Source organism: Myxocyprinus asiaticus, chromosome 31 (assembly GCF_019703515.2).
Source record: "Myxocyprinus asiaticus isolate MX2 ecotype Aquarium Trade chromosome 31, UBuf_Myxa_2, whole genome shotgun sequence".
Taxonomy (NCBI): domain Eukaryota; kingdom Metazoa; phylum Chordata; class Actinopteri; order Cypriniformes; family Catostomidae; genus Myxocyprinus; species Myxocyprinus asiaticus.
In genome coordinates, this window is record NC_059374.1 from 27,828,086 (window position 1) to 27,851,532 (window position 23,447).

General features: G+C 38.8%; 1 protein-coding gene across 4 annotated transcripts; it reads right to left on the bottom strand.

Moving 5' to 3' along the window:
• Positions 1 to 243: 243 nt before the first annotated feature.
• ccdc9 (coiled-coil domain containing 9) lies at positions 244 to 23,317 on the bottom strand. 4 transcript variants are annotated; one of them, XM_051666131.1, is made up of 16 exons: positions 23,224 to 23,317; positions 22,545 to 22,601; positions 20,544 to 20,648; positions 20,192 to 20,341; positions 16,028 to 16,345; positions 15,294 to 15,377; positions 14,973 to 15,140; positions 14,657 to 14,847; positions 12,940 to 12,998; positions 12,004 to 12,048; positions 10,757 to 10,871; positions 9,926 to 10,061; positions 9,333 to 9,804; positions 7,333 to 7,464; positions 7,119 to 7,217; positions 244 to 1,575 (listed from the first exon to the last, which is right to left on the bottom strand). In XM_051666131.1, the coding sequence occupies exons 2-16, from the start codon at positions 22,545 to 22,547 to the stop codon at positions 1,571 to 1,573; spliced, it is 2,082 nt and encodes a 693-aa protein (XP_051522091.1). In that variant the 5' UTR covers positions 22,548 to 22,601; positions 23,224 to 23,317; the 3' UTR covers positions 244 to 1,570. The 4 variants fall into 4 exon arrangements, with proteins under 4 accessions (XP_051522091.1, XP_051522089.1, XP_051522090.1 ...); XM_051666129.1 differs by having other exon boundaries at positions 12,004 to 12,051; XM_051666130.1 differs by having other exon boundaries at positions 12,004 to 12,051; positions 23,234 to 23,293.
• Positions 23,318 to 23,447: the final 130 nt, after the last annotated feature.

Here is a 23,447-nt window from a genome sequence, read left to right on the forward strand (position 1 = left end):
TTAATGGATACAACCTTATCACAGAGTGTTCCTATAAATTAATAAATTTAATTACTTATTCATTTATTTCATTTTGAGTAATGCAATACTCAGTTGCATGCCCAAATGAATGACTTTAGTGTTACAAAAATGTTAATATCAATTAAGCACAAAATCTTTACTCATCTTAGTGTTCATGCTTGATGAACAGATAAGTACAAGAATGCCCTGGTCTGACCAAAGACAACACTGGACAGTTTGAGTTTATGCATAAGGCAGAGATGTCATTTATTTGAGATGACAGCTTACAAAGTATAGAAATAGTTGCACTCGCTTACTGGTCACACATCACTCTAAGGTGATAAAAGCAACCAAAATATCTTCTGTAAGCTAAAACAAAAAGACTGGACTGCATGTAGTCCAGGATGAAAACCCTGGAGGTAAATCCCATAAACACTTTAGTATCATGCTACATGCACAGCTGAAAAGCCAAACCAAACCTCCTACAAGAGGCAAACCAAATTATAAGCCCTATATATAAATTTTCTACCCCAAACTGGAAGACATTTCATCTGCAGGGAGATGCAGTAGGTACAATACAATCACAAATGTCATGATTATTTCTGCTCCATGAGCTAAATTGAAAAACAAGGATATGCAATGCACATTGTGTAGACAGAAATGTGCACTTACAAAGCATTGGAATGTCTGTCATTTTTAAAGATTTATACATATTGCAAGTTTTCAAGCTCCTGCTTAATTCATTCAAAGTCAGGGACACACTTTACCAAATACACTTGCATAAACCAAAATAACCTGCTGCATAAAAATACTAAACATACATGATGCATAAACAAAATATTAAAAAAGTAAATAAAACCAACATTAGATATGATGAGGTACACACACTTTTTTTTTTCTTTTTGTGCCCAGTTGTTCAATCTTCCTCATTCAAATTCCTAGAATTTTTACCATGATTTTCTTTGGTCTATCTGTACATAATTTCCAATCATTCAAGTTTAACATCCACAGCTTGTCTTCATGTCTTTAATATCAGAATGTTATGTTCACATAATAGCTTCAAGACACAGCCCTGAAAAAACTATAATGCCCTATCCCCCCCCAAATTTGTTGTCAGATGTCATGTATTCGAGTGCCGTTGTGCTAAATATCATTTACAAAGGGTTAATATAATTTGTGGTCTAGGTAGGTTGGATCAAAACAAGTTTAGAATGAGGCTGATGGGAAACAGACACTTCTCCCTCAAACACGTAAAAACTTCTCATGGTTTGATCATAGTATGCTTAAATGATTAATCCCAGGAAAAAACATATGCTTTGGGTACTGATTTGAAAAAAAGCAGCAGCAGTATGGCTTGACAACAACAGAGAGTCCCAACCAACGGGGTGTAACTGAAAAAAAACAGCAGGCTATACAGTTTGGTTGAAATAGAGGCGGGGCTCCAAATGTCCCTAATAGACTGTTTGATATACAGAAAACAGCTGTCCATTAAATCTGATGTCCCCTCCTGCCTCTGCTTACCTCTCCTGGTCTGTGGACCACTGAAAAGTTCATCTACTGCATTTAGTCCTCAGCCTGTTGACAGGAATATAAAGCAAGGGAAGGAGAGTCAAGCGATATTATTGGCTGCTTGATAATTCTTGCATGGCAATATAATTACAAATAAATGACTTGTAAACCACCATTTTAGTTGGTTCAGTTGACAAAAACAGTTCAATAAAAAAGGGGCTTTTCACACAATGGAAAACCCGGGGTCACCATTATCTGCAACCATGGGTTAAGGCCACTTTTAACCTTGGGTAAAGCAATGTTTCACACTTGTCATTAAAAAAGGGGTTAGCTCTGCTTTTAAAGGAATATTCCAGGTTCAATACAAGTTAAGCTCAGTCAACAGCATTTGTGTCATAATGCTGATTACTAGGCCCTCCTTTTCTTTAAAAAAAAAAAAAAAAGCAAAAATCTGGGTTATAGTGAGACACTTACAATGGAAGTGAATGGAGCCAAATGTTAAAATACACACAGTTTCAAAAGTATAGCCACAAGACAAACAAAATGCGTTAACATGATTTTAGTGTGATAAAATCACTTACTAACCTTTTCTGTGTAACGTTATACCTGATTTTACAACTTGCAACACACCATACACCCTAAAATGACCATAAACAATGATTAAAACACTTTAAAGCTCAAATAATACATACGTTTTAACAGAAGAATTAATCGAAGTGCTTTTCTAAAAATTAAAAGCTTCAGATTTCTGCCTTTAAACCCTCTAAAAATGGATCCATTCACTTCCATTGTAAGTGCCCCACTGTAACCTCGATTTTTGCTTGTTTTTAAAGAAAATGAAGGACGAGTCAAAATAATTTCTTGTGGTAAATCAACATTATGCAACAAATACTGTTGATTGAGCTTAACTTGTTCTGAACCTGGAAGATTCCTTTAACCCTACTCTTGAGGCTTTTGTGGTGCTAACCCCGAACTGCTGCCCGAAACAAAGGCACACAATAAGAAACGATGCATTTATAAGGGCTGTGTTTTTGTGCCCGTTTCTGCTGTCATTTTTATTGGTTTTCTATGTAAACATATGCTAGACGGACATCTTTGATCATTGTGCTGCATCTCACTGTTTTTTCTGTGTCTTGTGCATGAGCGTCACATTTTTATGATGCTGTGTCAATTTAAAACAACATATATACACACACACACACAGTGTTCATTTAAACACAAGAACGCACTCAGACTGAACAGCTCCTTGGACTGTAATAGCCAGTTGTTTAGCAACAGACCACTGATAAATAACAAATGCAATATAAGTTAACTCAGGAGCTACTTACGTACAGAGTGAAATCTGAAAACATGAATACCGGGAATTAATTACTTAACGCAGTGTAAAATATTAAGAGTGAAACATGGAACAAGGTGACCCAAGATTACGTTAACCCAGAATTTAGAATGACCCTATGTTAACAATTTCAAGCATGAAAAAACAAGTGTGTAACTGTATTGTTTCATTATAATGCCACTTTAAATGGGAATCAATGTGCTCCAATGTGGAACCCATCAGACAATGCATACATTCAATTATCAAGTGGGATTCATTATCACTCTTTAATCTGCATTTCCACTGCCACTTTCCTTTGAAAAGCTTTCAGCAATATATATATATATTTTTTTCCTGAAGATTTCCTCCCGCTAAACAGGCTTAATTCAGCACGGTAATCAAATTGAAAGGAATACAAGAATCTTGTTACGGAGGCCAGCATACTGCCAATAAGCCATTAGCCTCAGTGTCAATTTCTAAGGGGCATGTGGACAGTGGTTACGAAGAGATCCTTTCTTGAAATTCGAATCAGGGAATGATGTGATGTAATGTAATAATCAGGGGCAGGTGGGTGGAGAAGGACAGAGATCCTAAATGATTAACAGGGTTGAGGATGTGATATGTACAGTACATGACCATGTACATAGGTACATTGGACAGTCACCACAAATGACTAAAGAGTGGTTCCTCAACTCAAAATGTTTTAAAGGGTAAGAGAGACATACAAAAGTAACAAGTAGCAATGCGTTTATTCATCATTTGAGCATCTTGCCAAATGAGATCATTAGAAACTACAAATTCATCACTTGTGTCATATCAAAGACACCCCTACAAACACTGGGTACCTGGTACAGGATAAAGGGCCAATAAAAGGAGAGATTATTCAAATTTCAAATTTTCCAAAAGAAATTGATGATTATGGTTAAGGCCACCACAATTGTTGATTATGGTGTTAGCACAAGCATGATTCATCTTATTTTCTGGTTAGGGCATTTTATTCAAACAAACAGGTTTCATGCAAGATTTAAACATTATCCAACTTCACAGCTCAAATACTACATGATTTTAACAGAAGAATTAATGTTATGCTTTAATAAAATCATAAGCTTCACACTCACCCCATTCACTTCCATTGTAAGTGCCTTAATGTAACCTTGATTTGTTTTTGTTTTTTTTTCCTTTTTCTCCCCAATTTGGAATGCCCAATTCCCAATGCGCTCTAAGTCCTCGTGGTGGCGTAGTGACTCGCCTCAATCCGGGTGGCGGAGGACAAATCTCAGTTGTCTCCGCGTCTGAGACAGTCAATCCGCGCATCTTATCACGTGGCTTATTGAGTGCGTTACCGCGGAGACCTAGCGCGTGTGGAGGTTTCACGCTATTCTCCGTGGCATCTATGCACAACTCACCACGTGCCGCACTGAGAGCGAGAACCACACATTATAGTGACCATGAGGAGGTTAATATAACGTGACTCTACCCACCCTAGCAACTGGGCCAACTGGTTGCTTAGGAAGCCTGACTGGAGTCTGTAACCTTGATTTTTACATTTTTTAAAGAAAAGGAGGGTTATGAGATGCCACAAATGCTGTCGATTGAGCTTAACTTGTATTGAACACAGAATATTCCTTTAATTGAAGAGAAAAAAAAAAAAAATACCCTAATTGTACATTGGTAAGCTTAGTCAGTTCATTCATTTTGTGTGGCTTGGTGGACATCTAGACACAAAGTCAGGAATATACAAAAACATTAAAATGACAATCTAATAAAATTCCATAGATTCTCTGGAACCACATTTGGTCTGCTATCTACCCTGCAAACTGCTGTGGAAGCACAGCCGAGTAGTTTTTCCTTCAATGATAATGATCCTAAGCAGCAATCAAATGGGATCCTGTTGGGTGGATGTTAATTAAAGGGATAGTTCACCTAAAAATGAAAATTCTGTTTTCATATACTAACCAACATGTTGTTTCAAACCCATATGACATATTTTACTGTGGAACACAAAAGGAGAGGTTAAGGCGCAGTCACAATTACCTTCCCATGATGAAATTCCATGGACGAAACAGTCATTTCAATGGGAACCCGCACAATTGTTAATTTTGTGTGATGGGCTTCCAGTGGCGAAGAACTTCCCCTCGTGGATTTCACTATGAGTTCAAGTTTGTTGAACTTGGAAAGATGAATTTGCTGCATTGACCAATAGTAAGTTTCTTGGTTTGGCCATTTCACCATGCAAAGGTAAAAGTGAGGCAAAAAATTCTGCCTTTAGCCTCGGTCACTATCCACTTATATTGCATCTTTTTTTCCATACAATGTGAATGGTGACTAAAGCGGTCATTATGTCAAACATCTTTTGTGTCCCACAGAAAGAAAGTAAAATGGGTTTTGAACAACATGAGGGTGAGTAAATGACAAAACTTTCATTTTTGGATCCCGTCAATGAATCAAATCTACATAATTCTCAGTCTATTTATACACATAACACCACACACAGCATGTGCTGTTACAAACACTGAATAAAACCAAGAGAGGACACATTGCTCAAGCAGTCTGTAACAAGCATGACAGGGTGAAAAAAGAACCCACATCCAAATGTGTCAGGGAACCGGGGAGAGGTGCAAAATCACAGAGATGCATGGACGACAACAAAAGGGATCCAGGAGCACAATACATGCAGGATATTAGTTGTGCAAGGTTCACAGTGGAGAGTGACAGCCAGTGTGAAGCTGCAGACAGGAGCAGTCAGTCTCAGAGCAGAGGAGGACAATCACAGCCAGAGGAGTTGAAGTGCTGCATTCCCATTTGTTAAAGATGATAGAGACAAGCTCAGTAGCAGATGCCATCTCATGCCACGAGACAGATGGACACAGGGACATAAAGGGGACATGAGTGTAAGCAACAGAGTGGAGAGAGAGGGAAAGAGAGAGGCCCCGTTTACACCTGGTAGTAACGTGACTAAAATGTGTCTCCTGTGACCATCTCCGATTTTGTGACTACATAAGAATGTTACAGCATATTTGATAAAGCGCAAAAAAAGATCTCAGGGTATTAACAGTGAAGTATGTAACTTTTTTGATGTCAAAATATGTTCTACTATCCTATTTTATTGTTCATTGACAACTATAAGTAATCAGGGAAATGGCTATGAAAACCATTCGTCGGTTTACCTCCCCCAAAAGTATTAACACTGAACCTCCCAGGCACCATCAAAACATTGATGTTTATATTTTGAGCGGCCTGCTCAGCCCAACCCATCCCTTTCTAGCTCAACCTACATTGTGAGTTTGGGACATGGCTACTTGTAATAAGTGGTTTAGCCAGGAGAAAATGAACACCCATGTCAGACGTGTACACAGGAAAATAAATGTAGCTTCGCCTGCAGAATTTAAAGCCAAAATTTGAAGACTTGCTAAAAGACACAGAAACAGATAACGGAGTAAAGCCAGAGTGAACAATGGCATCACATTTACAAGGTTAAGGACTTTGGAATTTTTGGGTTTCGATGGAGACGCCAAACTTGCTGAATTGCTTCTCGACAAGTTAGCTCATTACTGTCAAGCTTCAGATAATTTCGAAAGATACTCAGAGAAGATACCTCTTGTGCTGGATCCCTCGCACACCCAACTGCCGTTCAATCCGGCGATGTTATCGGATGACCCAATTCCTCTGCCACGCTTTCTGTCTGTTGTGTATACGATATAGTGGTCTTGTTTATAACGATATAAAACGTTTATCACCTTTTAATTAGTATGGCCTATTTGTTCATAGGGAATCAGAGAGTGCGAAAAGGCGTGATGAGTCTAAGGGGTGTTGGAAAACATACTTTCATTTTGTAATTCTGATTGGTGCCACTAGTAGTGCAGAAATTACATACTTCACTTGTTGTTGCATGGTGATATCAGGCACACTCAATAAGTTCCTTTAAGTCTTTTCAAAATTTTCCAACCAGATGGTTATTTCCTACTAAAGCCGCAAGTAACTGGCAAAGTTAAAGCTCTTGTTATAGCGCAATGTTTGCCTGACAGGCAAGTAGGCGGTCATTCACTGTTGTTCAGAACACATCGACAGATCAGCATTTACACTGCAAATGAAATGTTGTCACATTGAGTAATAGGTTTACAAAATGTTTTGGACCCTGTGTAAACAGGTGGAGCAAGGGTCAGAGAGAGAGAAATCACATGAAAACTGAAGTGTTCAGAAAAAGGGGGGGCGCTGGCTAGTTGTTAGAAGTCAGCTGAAGTAAGAGACTTCTTTCGAAAAGCCACAGTCTCAAAGCTGGTAATAAGAACAGCACCTGTGGACAGTTGTTCTGATGAATCCACTTCTGCGTCCTCAACAGCCTTTGTTTCAGGCTGACTCTCATCTGGCTCTACAGTAGGAGCCTCGTTGTCCTCTACCAGAGGACAAACAAGATATGAAATGCAATTAATGCTTCATTTTGAGGAAATCAGATATCTTTTTCAACTTTTCTGAGGGCATGCATGAATGAACAAACATTTTCAACTTACCACTCTGTCTGGTGCTCTCTGGAGTGGGGGGAACTACGGGATCAGCTGTATCTTGGCTGCTTGAGGTGGAAGTGTCGGTAGATTCAGTTGGTTCAGCCTCTTTTGGGGTTTCACAGGTAGCAGACTCCACCACTGATTGTGAAAGAATACTTATGTTTGAAATCGGAGATATCAAAGCCATTCTGACAATGCTAAACCCAAAGACAATAAATGGACTCCAAAAAAACTGTAGAACATTATGGCACAATGAGATTTAAAAGGTGAAGTGTGATTTCGGCATCATTAATGGCATCAAAAGGAACTGTAAAAATAATGACTGTTTCCAAACAAATTTTCTATTCCTATTGCCCCTTCAGCAATTGTCATACAGACTGAACATGCTATTGAGCTAAAAGTTAGACACAGCACAACATTTAGAACAGAATGCAGGTGTCTTGAGATGTGTTTTAAAAAATTAAGGTTCTTTTTAGTCTCGCATAGCCAGACCTTTGACTACGGCACAGGTCTGGGCTATACAGCAGCTTCAATTTGCCAAGAATCACCCAATTAGACAGGAAAAGCCATCTAACTGAAATTTATAGCGACCAATCAGTCGGTTTTGTCATTATGGGGTGTTTAGGTTATCAGAGATGTATCATACCATAATAAAAGACAGACATGGGGGGAAAAATAATTTACATAATGATGCGCGTGTCACCGTGAACAACTGCACAAAAAACACAATGGAGAACAGAATTAAATGTGCAAAGAGTCTAAGTACAGCCTCAAATAAAACCTCATTATAGAGAATTCCACAGACATAACTCAGCAAACAAAGCAGAAAATGCAGCTCTGCTTGCGGATATCCGCTTTACTATCTGGTACGTGCCTCAAACAAAACTCTGAATATCTTTAAAAGATTTTGATGGGCAAATTCTTTGATTATTTCGTCCTCAAAAATGCTCATTCTATCAATGCGGAAACTTGTGAACAACTCGGCTTCCAGGCAATCTAATTAAACGTCCTGTGTGCGTCTACTCATGGAAGTTCCATCAAACCGGCCAATCAGATATGCGCTGAGTTGATTGAGAAAGTTTTTTCCAGTTCTGTGTGCTATAAGCATCAGACGGTTAGAGAATGGATTGTGGCTGGTCTGTGGGCGTGCCGTTTGAGGCCAAGACTAGGTTATTTTTAATTTCAGGCGGCATCTGTAAACTGATAGACTGAAAATCAGTGGGTCAAGGATGTCCGTCTGGTGTATGTTAACATAGAAAAACAGCACAGATAGACACAACAAACCATTTGGTGTGAACAAACACTTAAACCGCTGAAAGAAACAGATTAACGTTTTTAAAGCGATACAGAGCTACAGTGATTACACTTCTGGAATGTAAAATAACTTACAGATGTCTCTGCACATGAAATTAGTAAATAAGAAAGCATTTTAAAAATTTGGTCCTAACCAGTGTTATGATCGGTAGACCGATTGTTTTAAGGGGATGGAAGTCGGCTGGAGCGCCCTCATTTCAAGAGTGTTGCACGGAGATGGGGAGGGTGGCGGCTTTTGAGGAATTGTTATGCAGAAGGCTAGGGAACTTGGAGTCATTTGATGGGAAATGGGGCAGCTATTTGGTGTTCTTGGAGGGCTCTCGGGGAGGGGCAGTGGAGAGAGAAGTATCCTTTTAAATGTGTGTGATTATTATTATTTTTTGTGTGTGTGTGTGTGTGTGTGTGTGTGTGTGTGTGTATATACACGTGTGACCACACGGATGTTTGTCGAGGGTCAGGATGGGGTTGGGGATTGGGAGGGGTAATAGTGGGTGTTAAATGTTGATTCTGTGAATATATGTTTTGCTTTTCTTTGTTAATTGTATGAATCAATAAAAATTGTTAATCAGAATAAGAAAGCATTTTGACATCAAAAGAAATTACATAGTTAATACAATTTAAAGTCATGAATCACATCAATACTAGTTACCAGGAATCTATGATGTACTGAATAAAGCCCACCATTACCCTACCTGTAGATGTGCTTTTCTTTTTATCTGGTTCTTCTGGCTGGCCGGGGGTTGTATAATGCTCAGCCTCGTTGCTCTTCAGCTGGGCTGGGCTGCTTTCGTTGCTGCTGGGCCGCAGAGGGCTCTCACCCAGGCTACTTCTAGGAGAAAGCATCTCCATCTCCTCACCCCAGTCTGACACTGGCTGGTGGCCCTCCAGTGGGGAGAAGGGGCTAGGGGGCTTGAGCCCTTCAGGCATACTGAGTGTTTCCTGTGGGGAGGGGATGTGGACTTTGGGTCTGGGAGTTCGCTGCGCTTTTGGGCTTGGAGTAGAGGGTGCAGGAGAGGTAGGGGTCTTTTTTGTTGGTTTAACATTTTTTGTGGATTCTTTGTCTTCTCCATGCTCTCCTTTTTCATCCTCTTCCTCATCGTCCTCCTCACCATCACTGGCATCCTCCCATTCTTCATCATCTTCAGCAAGTCCTTCATCAACCATCTTCTCCACAGCAGGAGGACAGAGGAACAGAAAAAACAAACAAAAAAAAAAAACATGCACCATTGTCATTCACATGGATCTTAAAAAGAACTTAGAACTCCATAACTAGAAGGCATCTTACCTTCTCTAATAATGGTGCTTTGGGTTTATCTTCTTTCTCATTGTCCTTTTCTTTGTCCTTCTCCTTTTCGGTTTCTTGCTCCTCCTTTCTTCCTTTCTCCTCTTCATTTTCTCCTTCCCACCGGTTATCATGCATGCTTTAAGAAGAAAAGTATTGGGTTTTTTTTTTTCCAATAAAAGTGGACTGAGAACATAAAAATACTATTTAATAAACTAGAGATCATCTGCTGTAGTAGATGTCAAAACAACACTGTATACTGCCAAAACACCAGGAAAAAACATAATGGGGACTACTATGGCAGGGCAGTATGAATGTATATACAGGTACACAGGACGGGCTGCAGTGCCAGTTGAAAGTATAAAAAAGGCTTAAGAAGAAAAAGGCAGAGGAAAAGGTATGGTTAATATATAATCACATGGGTAATATATTATGACATTTAATTTCCAGCTAAATATCTATATTGTGATACACATCACCATAATATTTAATTACTCCTATAACTGTAAACACTGTTTCCATTGCGGTATGAAAATTGCTCTGTTATGAGTGACCAGTTTATACCCGCCCCAACAAAGTAGCTCAACCAATGGTGTGAGTTGGGGATAGGCCTATCTCTTTGTTTGAACAATGGCAGACAGGGGTTGTATTCAGAAAGCTGTTTTGAAAACAAATTTTTTTTGTTGCAATTCCGTTTGTTGGCGCAAAAATTACATACTTCAGCTTTAATTCTCTCTTTTCTTGTTCTACAAGGATGCCAGTTAACAATTAACCAAGGCTAGAACAGCCAAGAAAAATGTATCATTTTCAGCAGTGAGGTGAATTATTTCATACCTGTAGCTCTTGCCTTGACCTCGACCCTTCCCTCTCCCACGGCCACCTTGTCTGGATTTGGTCTGCCCCAAGAAGTCCCCGAAAGTGGGGTCTCTAGGCGGCCTCTTGCTATCTTCTGTATAAAAGAGATCAGAGCAATATTTATCCTTGAATGGTATCATCGGGTTCAGCAAGACCTTGGAAAACAATTCTGCGTATGAAATCTGCAGAGGAGAGCGATGGGCTCACAGTAACCGATGCCCCCCTGTCATTGTGATGGATAGCTCCTCAATGTATCACTCCTCAGGATGGGAGGAGGGAAACAGATGAGAAAAAGCATGCAAATGTGCCCTTGATCTGACAGCACTGTGATGACATTTCACTTGAAGGTTGTGAGGAAGATGCTGGGTTTGTTAAACACTCAAAGCCAACAAATTGAGCAAGACATTAGCAAATGTGTCAGAAGAGGGAAGCCTCTCTTTAATGCTTATAATGTCAAGATTCTGGTGACAGTCTGGTGAAGAATGACAACCTTAGGGCAGCTTCAGTATTAGCCAATTTGGGAGTATTTTACAGTTCTACACTAACAACTTGTATTTGTAACCAGATTCAAACTCGGCTACTTACAACAGCTACGGGCTTCCACATAGATCTACAAAGTTTTTCTTTAAAAAATAATGGATGTGTGCATAATGCCGCATTAGTTATGGATCTTATTTTAGGTGTCGTGCTGATGTCCTCATTTCAAACATGCCCACGGGACCTAAAACTGAATGGCAATACAACCTGTTAACAGGCCCATTTAACACACTGTACATTTACACACACAGATATAATTGAGCTACAGCAGTTCAGTTTAGTGATGCTAGTGGCGTAGAAATGATGCACTTCATCTTTACTGTTATCATTGACAGAATAACCCCATCTTTTACTGTGAGTAATTTCAACGAACTTACAAGTCAAGAACAGAGGGGGTGGCTGGGTTCATGTTTTCTGTTTAGCGAAATGACTGAGAAGCAACTTTGAATTGATGACTGAAAGCAAAGATGAGGGAATATTACAGGAAAATATTCTCTCAGCTATCCAGGAAACTGCATCAGACAATAGATGATCCAATCAGCCAAATGCATACCCACTGTAATTTATTATGAAGGAGTGGAAAGCAATTAGAAAAAGCTATTGCTTTACACTCAGGCAAGGGCCAATGTGAAGAGGGATAAAGACACACTCGCCACACACACATACACAGTCCCATGATTTAAGCTGACCTGAAGATCCACTGCGTCGCTGTACATGAGCATTGCGCCCCCTAGCTGCTAAAAGAGACCACAGCACATCATCAAAACAGCCACAAAAACAAGTAGAAGCGCAATAAAAGATTGATAAATGTTCTCTACTGATTGTTACTGTATATCGAGTCTGACTAAACCATTTAATGGCTGTATCAAATATAAGACACTCAACACCCCTAAAATGAGGTTTGTATGAGCATTGTCAACTTCTACAATTTTTTTTTATTTGGGTGTCTGCGCTGTGGATCGCTCTGCACACAGTACTAAAAGAGTGTGCCTGCTATTGACTGTACTAAGAGTACCACAAAGAAGTGGGCATGCGTCAAACGTGTTCGTATACGCTCATGATCAGAAGAGTATACTCACAAAGGCAACACGGTCGACCAGATGCGAGCCGATCCGGAACGCGCAAAAACGTAGTATACCAGGGCCTTTAGTGTACCCCCAAAATAAAAGCTATGCCGCATGCAGGTTAAGAAAATCTTAAATAAATATGGTACTGTTTTAGAAATAAAAGGGAAAAACAAAATATGAAAAAGAAAAACAAAAATTATGAAAAGTCGACAAAAACAGGTACACGGTGGACAGATACAATATGAAGATGATGAGAATCTGTTTTTTCCCTTTATATTTCACTGTATTTTTATTTATTTAGTGTGTTTTTTAACAAGGACTCAAGCGTGAACAACCTTTCATGAATAGTATTTGTATTGGTAGTAGAGCATGTTTGCCCATTACTTAATTTTGGTCAAAAAGAAACACTAGGTATTTTTTTTATGTCAATAATCATATTGCAGTTTAAATAAATTTTTTCCCTCTAATCATATTCGATTTGTTCTTAAAATCGTTCAGCCCTTGAAGCGAGTTCTAGTCATCTAGTCACTTTGGGGATTGTGGGTGTGTCTGATTTACCTCTCCTGTTACTTTGTTCTGGTGTGCCCTCTCCGGCCACAGCTGATTCCTCCTTGAACCTGTGAAAACACCACAGGGTCACTGGTTCTCTCATTCTCACACTGTCAGCATGCATTACTCCTATATTTGTCCACCAAGCCTCTCACTCCTCTTCCGATTCTTTAACGCTTTCACAGCTGTAAAACCGTAAGAGCTGATATTAAGGGTCCCATGACATACGATTCTACTACTTCCACATTTCAAGTTTTTGTTATTTTTAATAGAAAATTGCCGAAACTCACTGTGCAACACATTAATTGGTAACTATTAGGGAAATACATTTTCTGGAATTTTCATAACTGACTGTCATTAAAATTAACAGGTAGAGGACTGTTTACGCCACCTCTTTGTAAAATTACAAAAACCTTTTTTTTTGCTGAAATTGACTAATCGACAATAAATAAGATTAATCAATTATAATAATTCTATCATCAATTAGTCATGAATATCCCTAGGAACTACTACAGCATACTGTATAGTAGCTCTACAGCAGCACATTTATATTTTTTTAGTGAGCAATTATGTTTTTGACACACATTCCGCAGGTTTAATAAAGATAAATTTAAGACTTTAAGACCTTTTCAAGACCAACTGAAAGAAATTTAAGGAATAAATTTAAGGAACACAATGTCATTGCTCTCTAAATGTAAATGCAAAATGTACATGTAAAAAGTGTTTAAACACTGTGCCACTCCGTTGACATGATTCACAAATGGCAAAAACACATGCCAAGATAGCAGTCAGCACACAAGTGTGGGTTATATTTTGAACTATAGGTGGCGCTGTCTCTTAACTACTTGGGTACATTCAGGACATGATTTCAATGATGCATACCAAATTTCTTATAAATCTGACAATGCATTCAAAAGATATTTCACTTTTTGATAAAAACCAATGTGCCAGAGAGGGAGTATGGCTGATATGGGAAAAATTATATATGGCTGATCCTTGAAATCCTCATGACCCAAGGAATCCAGACACCAAACTCATGATTTTAGGACATACGGTTCAAAAGTTACTTCTTGACCCATAGGTGGCGCTGTTATCACACTTTGCATGTACCCTTTATCATGGTCCTGATAAAGCATACCAAGTTTAATTTCAATAGGATTAACCATTGGCAAGACATCACTTCCTGTTTTATGTCAACCTCGTTAAATTTGTGTTAACGTAACTTTTCAACAAAATCACAAATCATAATTTGGTATTATTTATTCTATGCAAATCAGTCTGCAGATTATTTTGAGCCATTGTTTAGGCAAATTGGGCAACGTTTGCAGCAATAATAGCATAAAGAATAAACTATAAATGTCATAATCCAAGATGGCAGCTAATGTAATGGGTGGAGTTTTAATTTAAGCTTTCCATTTGTTTCATGAGGAACGTAATTACATGCAAAAAGAATTTCTAGTACAAATGGTTCAAAAGATACACGCAAAAAAAAAAGTGAATTTTTGAACTGGTGGCGCTATAGATTTCGTCCTAGAGACTGCAAATTTGGTATGGGCTAATCATGCTCAGAAATTACTCTTCACTTTAAAACGACTTAAACGCAATGAGAAACCAATCCCTTGCAACATTTAATACCACGACCTTATGAATTTAAGACTTGTTGCTCCGATTTAAGACCTTTTTAAGGCCTTAATTTGCAAAAGGGCAATTTAAGACTTTTTCAGACCTGCAGAAACCCTGGTCTGTTTTCTGGGCATCCCACTCTCGTTTCCATTGGCCGGTGGCATTACGATGCCGAGCCAGTCGTTCCTCATCAATCTGCTCACGTTCCTTCTTCCAGCGGAGATACTCAGCTCTCTCCCGACCAGTCATGGACAGAGTCATATCCACTGAGCCTTTACCACTTGGCCTACGATTCTTTTATAAGATAAAAAGAGGGACAGAAAGTGTGAGTGTGAAAAGCAATAAGGAAGTGACTTCATATAACAAATACAAAAGCTTGAAGGTATATGGTTTTAGGCGAAACCACACAAATTCTGTACCATCCATTCTTTCTCGACTTCAGTCCCAGTCTTCACATTGTCAAAGTCGACTCCACCCCAGTTGCGCACATGTCGTCTGCTTCCCTCCTTGCGGTCAGTGTCTGGTATCGGTCCACTACGCCGTGGATCATCCAGGAAGTGCCGTGTGGGGTTCTTCTCTCTTTCAGCCTGCAAAATAAATGTTTATAGCTGAAGTGTGTATTTTCTGCACCACTCGTCTCAAACGGAACTGCGAAAATAATTATATTTTTTCAAACAGATTTTCTAAACACTCCCCCATCTGCCATTGGTCAAATAAACATATAGTGAAAAAAAACTTACCCTTTGACCTCTCTCATATTCAGCAATCTTTTCCATCTCTTCATTCATCTTCTCTATGTTCTGCCTTCTCTTCTCCTCCCACTCCTGAAGAGAAATTGGACAGCAGGTTGAAAAGGCCATTCAAAATCAGACAATGCATTTGTGCACTTAAAAAGTTTAATGCAGCATAACGAATAGAACACAACACAGGCATTTGAGACACATTTTTAGAAGCTGAAGTTCTTTTAAATTGACATGGTGTATAAAAAAAAATGGTGCTCCAGCACAAGATGCAGATATATACCAAAACACATTCGGTGTGAATGGCCACTTATAATGAATGTTTAGAAATTGCTGATGTGCAAATTACTTTGTATGACATGATGTCAATGTATGGTATCTAAAAAGACACAGTTCATGTATGTTAAAACCGTAACAGACTTATAATAATGGTACATTCACACTGGCAGTGATCAAAAAAGTCACTGTAATGTAGGCCTTCCTACTTGATAACAGAACTGAACCTTATAAAGTCCACTATCTTCACTCACAGTAGCAAACGCTGCTTCATATCACTCCTCATTTGCATAGTCAACTTTGTTGCAACACCAATGGACACAAATCGGCAACTCATATTGAAAATTAATGACTTCAAATTGCTTTGTCACAGCAAATCGTTGTCTTTGTTAACGTACAATATTCGAAAATATTTCAATAAACTAATGCGGAACATGTCAGTGGTGACTGAAAATCACCTTTGATTTCCTATCAGAGCCAGATCCTCCCGGTGTTCCTCCTCCACCTCTCCCTCCTCTGCGTCCTCCTCTAGAGGACCGTTCAGAGCGAGCAGGGCCCTCTCCACCTTCTCCATCCTGAGGTGGCCAGTCCGACCGTGGTTCACCTTTGTTTAGGCGAGGTTCTCTTCTTCCCCCACGGTGACCACCTCTGCTCAGCCGGCCTGAGCCTGTTCTGTAGGGGAGGCCCTCGCTGAAAGACCGACCAGATTCTCCCTCTTCTACACCATGGTCACCACAATATGTGGCTGGTTTCCCGTCACTCACCATATGCTTTTCCTAGAAAGAAAGTGTGAGGTCTTATTTATTGGCTCATACTTTTAGGCATATAGTATCTCTAGATCAGTGCTTCTAAACTGGTGGGTCACCGGTCTGTTCTGATTTGGGCACGGACAGCAGTGTAAAACATGCAACCAACCATATAATCATGGATAGTTTGATAAACTTATTTATTTTACTATGTTTATAAAGAAATGCTTCTTATGGCTAATGTCAAGGGCTATGCACCCAACCAAATGCTATAGCTTTTATTTAAATATCCAAGTATGTAATTATTGCGCCACTAGCGCCACCAAACAGAATTGCAAAAATAAACTGTTTTCAAAATGTTTTTCTAAATACTGCCATCTGCCGTTGGTCAAACAAAGTGATAGTTCCACCCCCAACTCACGCCACTGGTTGAGTAACGTTGCTGGGGCAGGTCTAAGCTCAAAACAAATAGGGAGCCATTTTCATAGCGTCACAGAAAGACAGTGTTTACAGTTTCGAGAAAATTAACCTATTTTTTAGTTGTCTCTGCATACTAAGCTGGGATAGGAGAAAGTATTTCAACACAGGAAAGTTACGTACTTCGGCTTTAACTTGGTAATATGGCTAAAAATAAATAAATTAAATAAAAAGGACATTTTCCTGTTCAGCCAATGTCATGTTAACAGCTTTTGCATATGTTTGGCCTATGCAGCTTATGGTAATATTAATTAATTTCAATGTTTTATTTTTAAGACATTTTGTTTACTTTTGTACAATAAACAATTCTAGAGTTGGGTCAACACTTAAACATTGGTATCCTAAAGCAAAATCCGTTGAGAACCACTGTTAAAGTCTAGATGACAAACTAGAACATGTCTATTCATGACCACTTGTTGTCTAACTGATTTAAAAACTGAAACTTGTTGCCTTGTGCTCGAACATGTGCACTGAACATGAGCTCGAAATCTAAATGCAATATATACTGAATATGACAAAGTTTCTGCCTTGTTCTGACAACTGGACCAGTGGGTGGTACTTGTATTTTCTGGACATCTAAAAATCTCTCCTGAACGTCTGAAGTTCTGGACATTATCCTGGGATTTTACACTAAACCATTTCCATTCAGTTCACTTTTTGAGAGACACAGTACCTTACAAAATAATTGGGAATCAGCCTCTTTAGAGGGAGACAATACTCTTGCCTGTCTAAGTCTAGTTCGACAACTATATTTCTGGAAAATTCAACTCTTCTCACATTCCAGACAATGAAAGGCATGACCTTCACAGACTACGATAGGAGGCCCAATCAGAGCTGCACTGGCCATCTGTGTTCCACTGAATCTCTACAGGTATTGATTAAAATGCTCTACAGCCTGTCTCATTCTTCCCCGGGTGGGACATTAAAATCCTCAAAGCTGTGAGGAATGGGAGTGGCAATTAGAATAGGAGTTACAAAGGCTCTTGCTCTCTATGACCAGGTTTACATGCATTTAAAAAAATGGTTTATTCCAGGGTTTTTGCAGAAAGTGGCGTTCTGAAACATCATGTAAAATAGAAAGCAGATTTACTTACGCTGTTTAAGTGATTAAGATAAAGCGGTTTAACACAACTGGGTTTCTACTGAAAAATGTGGCTTATGTAACCATGGAAACACATAAGTGGCTCTCTTACATGTTTTTGAAGAGTGTGTGTGAACAGACCAGATAGGATGGAGCCCAACAACAAGTCAACACAGCGGAAAGAATTCAACATTTCTGGAAGTACAGTGGGAAAAGCACATACACCATAAACCCCTACACACCAGTGTAAAATATCGACTGTCCCTCACAATCGCGTATATATGTGCTCATAGACTGGGGAAATCCCAGAGTTTTACGTAAGAGGAAAACCCCACTATTGCACCACAATTCCACTGCAGGTCACGATAAAAAGTTAAAGCTGCACTACATAAGATCTTTTGGTTAAAATTTAACAAATTGCCATTATTTATTAAGTACAAAAACAATCAGTGTTCAAAATAATGTCCTTACCTTACCCTGATTCACTATGGTCAGCCTATAAAAATTATTTGTATTTTGAGCTGTCGGGTCGGATTTGCCGCAAAATCGCTGGCTTATGACGTTCATCTTTGCGTCCTTATGTTATCTTGGTAAACAGGAAAGAGCCGGCTGTATCATGTTCTGGCTGGAGAAACTACGTTCAGTTCAGTCTGTCACAGTCACACAGTTCAGGACAGTATAGCAGCAATCTGAATGGATGTTTATCTGTTATCCGTTTGGCAAAGCTTTTTACCTGCTATAATGCTTGGATATGTTGTCTGGTAAGGTTGTTGAAGCTAATATTGCTTGTCATGCTCGTATGAAAAGAACATCACTCATGTGTGTACAAATCGCAATGTTTCTACATTGTCGGGGGAAGTTACTGTGACATGTTTACTAATATTTATGACTTCTGTTGACTCCTTGTAATTGTATATTTGAGCATATAATTTTCATGTTTAATTAAGTATATTTTATACCCATCATTATTGAATCCTTGTTTTATGTTTTTAGTTTACAGTGTTATTGTGTGCATTGCATAGATATACTATTGCAGTATTATGGGTCACTTGCATTATCAATTGAAGCTGTACAATATAAAATAAAATAAAGTCTTCCATTGAACTCGTATCAGCTATATCACAAGTTTCAACTCTTAAATTGATAAGTGTAGTACAATACAAACATTAGTAGTAGATAAAACACTTAAAATCATATAAAAATATACTGGTAGTGATTGAGGTGACTGAGTCCCATGTTCTCTATATAAAAGCACTTTAAGTGTAGTGTGAGAAAAGCGTTATAAGTGTAAACTTCATTCAAAATATGTAAATAGGAATGGTTTTTTTTTTAATCTTCTTCAAAGAAATATTTATAATATTTCAGTTTTTAATGTTTAATTGTATTTCATAATACTGTATCAACATGAAAATAGCACGTTGTGAGTCTGGCTCTCAATATCTCCCAGTCATGATCACACAGGTAATGTCCAGGTAAGCTCAAATCATGCTATTCATCCGCCAGAAGAGCAGAGCCAAAACACGACTCATGGAAAGAGTTCTTCCACAAATTGGATGCAATTGTAATTTTCTACCACAGATGTTGTTAGAGAGCAAACAGTACGTAGTGCAGCTTTAAGGAAACAACCACAGCAACAACTTTGGAATATATGGAACTAACGTGAAGCAACAGAGAATAAAATAGTCTTCATCCGATGCCATGTTTGTTATTTACACAAGCATTATGGGGATATTACGTTGCTGTGGATAAAGCTGCTTACTGACCGAGCCGCATGTATATGGGAGTAAAGAGTATGCCGCTTATACAGTGCATGTAAAAAAAAGAATCTGACTAACTAAAATCTATTCTATGAGGCGCTGGCTGTACTGGACAAGTGATCTGAGACGTCCAAGAAAGATTTAAACTCTCTCTCGTGTGTTTCAATTGAATTCCAATGGTGATATTGTGATGTACTGAATTGTGGCATATATACCGCAATGTGTAACATATCGAGTAGTTGTTGGCGTGGCGATACTCTTTGTTGCCCTATTTGTTTTGGCCTGGTAACTACACAATAACTAACAATCATGGACACATTTTATCAAGAAAACATTTATCAGAGCTTTTTATTTTCCTGGCTTGACTAGAACTGGCAGAAAACAAATAAGAGGAATGGGAGGTGTACTTGAGAGCATGCTGTGGTCTAAAACAAAATAACTAAATTGACAGACTGGGCAAATTATGGAAATGGGAATTTATATGAATAAGCTGGCTGCTTTGCCATGTACGCTTTGTTTAATGGCAAAGCTAAGAAAATATACTGATATTGTCTGCCTCACCCCAGCTGGTTTGGAAATGTCGACCGTCACAGTGAAGTTCTCTTTCTCCGTCTTTCTCTGTTCAGAGTCAGGCTCATGAGGGCGGGGTTTGCGAGTCGTTGTCACGGCGATGCCCTCTTGCTCTGCCTTCTTCTTATCTTCCTGTATTTCCTGGTGAAACAAGAGAAAGACAAGCTAAATAAATTAATAAAATCAAATCAAGTTAAAAGCCTTGAATCTGAGCATCTCAATGCCTGATTAAACAATGAATGCACGTCACATCAAGGCAAATATACATTAGGCAGAAAAATTACAAAAATAAACAAACTGGCAAGGTTGTGGCAGTGTATTAAATATCAGCACTCAAATTCACCTGATATCTCTTGACCAAAGCCTCATTCTTTTTCCGTAGAGCTTCGATCCTTCTGTCTAGCTCTGCATCCTTCTCCTCCTTTGTCTTTAGATCCACCACAGCAGACTAAAGAAGAAAGGGAGAGAAGGGAGAGAGAGCTGATACATGGGTGCACAATTACAGAACACTGATCGGAGACAAATGAAAAACATTAATGGATCTAACTGCTGTGCAGGACTCATTAAAGTTCCTTAAAACCATGGCCATTAATAGGGAGTTGGTCCTCCCTTCCTGAGGCGGGGTTCACAAAATAGTTCTTAAGAAAAAAAAAATCAAGAAAGTTCTTAGGATAAATTATAAGAAGTTTGTAAGAACGCTCCTAAGTGCAATTCTTGAGAAATTCTTAAGAACAATTTTTTTTCTTAAGAATAAAAAGACAGGCTTTGACATTGTCTGATCGGCATGCTAATGGAGTGTTCTTGTCTAATAGCCTACAACAAATTCAATACTGCAACACTGATAAATCGTACCAATAAATGTGTCTTATTTTATTTATTTTTTTAAATAGCAAGCACCTCGCAATCGTTTTTTTTTAATGTAAAGTGCATGTATGTAGCGTGTTAGTTTAATGGCATTAACTGTCATATGAGAATTTACTTGCTGCTAACCATTTGATAACTTTTAATTTGGCATGGAGGAAAAGCAAAGAAACAAAAAAACTTTAGTAGACAAGAGCTGGATGTTCTTGTTGGGGAAATTACTGCAAGGAAAAAGTTCTCCTTGGGAAGCTTGATAATAATTTCACATCGGAAAATAAGAGGTGGGTAAATGGGAGATGGTGGCAGAGGCTGTCTCCGCTGTGCACAACTCCGATAGGGATGTGGACGGGGGATGAAAAAAGTCTCAGCTTTCTAATGCTATAACTATTATGTTTCTATGAACTCTAAAGATCGCGGAAATTGAGCGCTATATGCAGCACATCTGTTTGAATTCGCATGATTGGTCACCACATTAAGAAGCTTAAAAACATTTATTGTTTGAATTTGGTGATAACATTTACATGTTTTGAAAGCTGAAAATAAAAATATCATTAATCAAAAAAACAGTCAGAAAAGTGTTTTGGTCTAAAATCACATTTCTACATAAACAGCCCATTGCGACGTCAAACTCAACATGATAGAATGCATCACATTTAAAACAAGCCAGTTCAATTCATTAAACATCTTACCTTTTAGAATTGAAGACAACTGTGAGGTGATCCTAACTTTAAGATGTTATTTACGACGATTTTTAAGAACATTTTTTTTTCACAAATTTCAATGCATTTGGACAATCTTAAGAAAAAAAAAAAAAAGAACTTTTGTTTTTTTCCCCCCATTTGGAATGCCCAATTCCCAATGTGCTCCATGTCCTCCTGGTGGCGTAGTGACTCCGGGTGGCGGAGGACAAATCTCAGTTGCCTCCGCGTCTGAGATGGTCAAGCCGCGCATCTTATCAAGTAGCTTGTTGAACGCGTTACCGCGGAGACACAGTGTGTGTGGAGGCCCACGCTATTCTCAGTGGCATCTACGCACAACTCACCAGATGCCCCACCGAGAGCGAGAACCACATTATAGTGACCACGAGGAGGTTACCCCATGTGACTCTACCCTCTCTAGCAACCGGGCCAATTTGGTTGCTTAGGAGACCTGGCTGGAGTCACTCAGCATGCCCTGGATTCAAACTCACAACTCCAGGGGTGGTATGTCAGCATCAATACACACTGAGCTACCCAGACCCCCTAGATCAGAACGTTTTAAGAAGTTTTTACGGGAACACAAAATATTCTTAAAATAAACTTTTATTCTTAAGTTAGAAATTAAGAAGAAAGTTTCGTTTCGTGAATCCGGCCCCTGACGTTCCTATTCATCTAAAAGGTGTCCAGTGAGGTTCAGGTCAGTGCTTTATGCAAGTCAGTCAAGTTCTTCCAAGATTATTCATGCCCAACTGATTAAACTCAGAAATAATGATAGTGGGCCTCACCATGGCTGGAAGCCTGTCTTAAAATAGAAGCGGTGGAGACTTGAAGAAACTCTGCTCCTGTAACCCAAATGGGAGGAGAGAAAGATAAATGATGAGGAAACAAAGCAACCAGTGGCATGAAAATACTAAAGGCTTGTGATTTATATTAAAGTACAAACTTGAAGGCATACATTATAAATAGCAAATTATATTCAAAATAAATAAATAAATTAAATGCTATAAGGGCACATTTTTAAACATTAAAAATCATACGACCTTCACATGGCAAAACACAAAATAATAGAGTGGTTGGCATTAGCAGCATCATCATCATCATAATAAATCCTCTTATGATACTGTACAAAGCCCTGTATAAACGTATTAATTATGAACAAAACAGAGACGAGCTGAAGATCCGATTCTGAATACACTAACTGTGTCTGTGTGTGTGTGTGTGTGTGTGTGTGTGTGTGTGTGTGTGTGTGTGTGTCTTTACGGTAAATAACGTATCTACAGCAGGAGTATGAGACATCTTTGTTTAACACGATGTATCAGTATAAATGGAGCCGCTAAGAGTGAATCTATCCCACTCAGGATTCGAGCTCAGATCGATTTGATATAAAGTGAAACAATTTAAAACAATAGACAATTGAAAAATAAAACACATATAAACACATGTTTCAAGACTTTAACACCCTACGTTGTTTTACATCTGTGGAGCCCAGCGCCTCTGAAAGCAGCTTGTGAAGCGCACTCGACCAACGACAACAGACCGACTACTTCCGGTACTTTAGCATTCACCTCCGGATGGGTTTTATATGGCTTAATTTCGAAATAAATGTAATAAAAGTCCTAAATAATTTCTACGTACTTCAAAAGAAACGCATTAAAACAAAGGTTCAATACAAGTTAAGCTCAACGGAC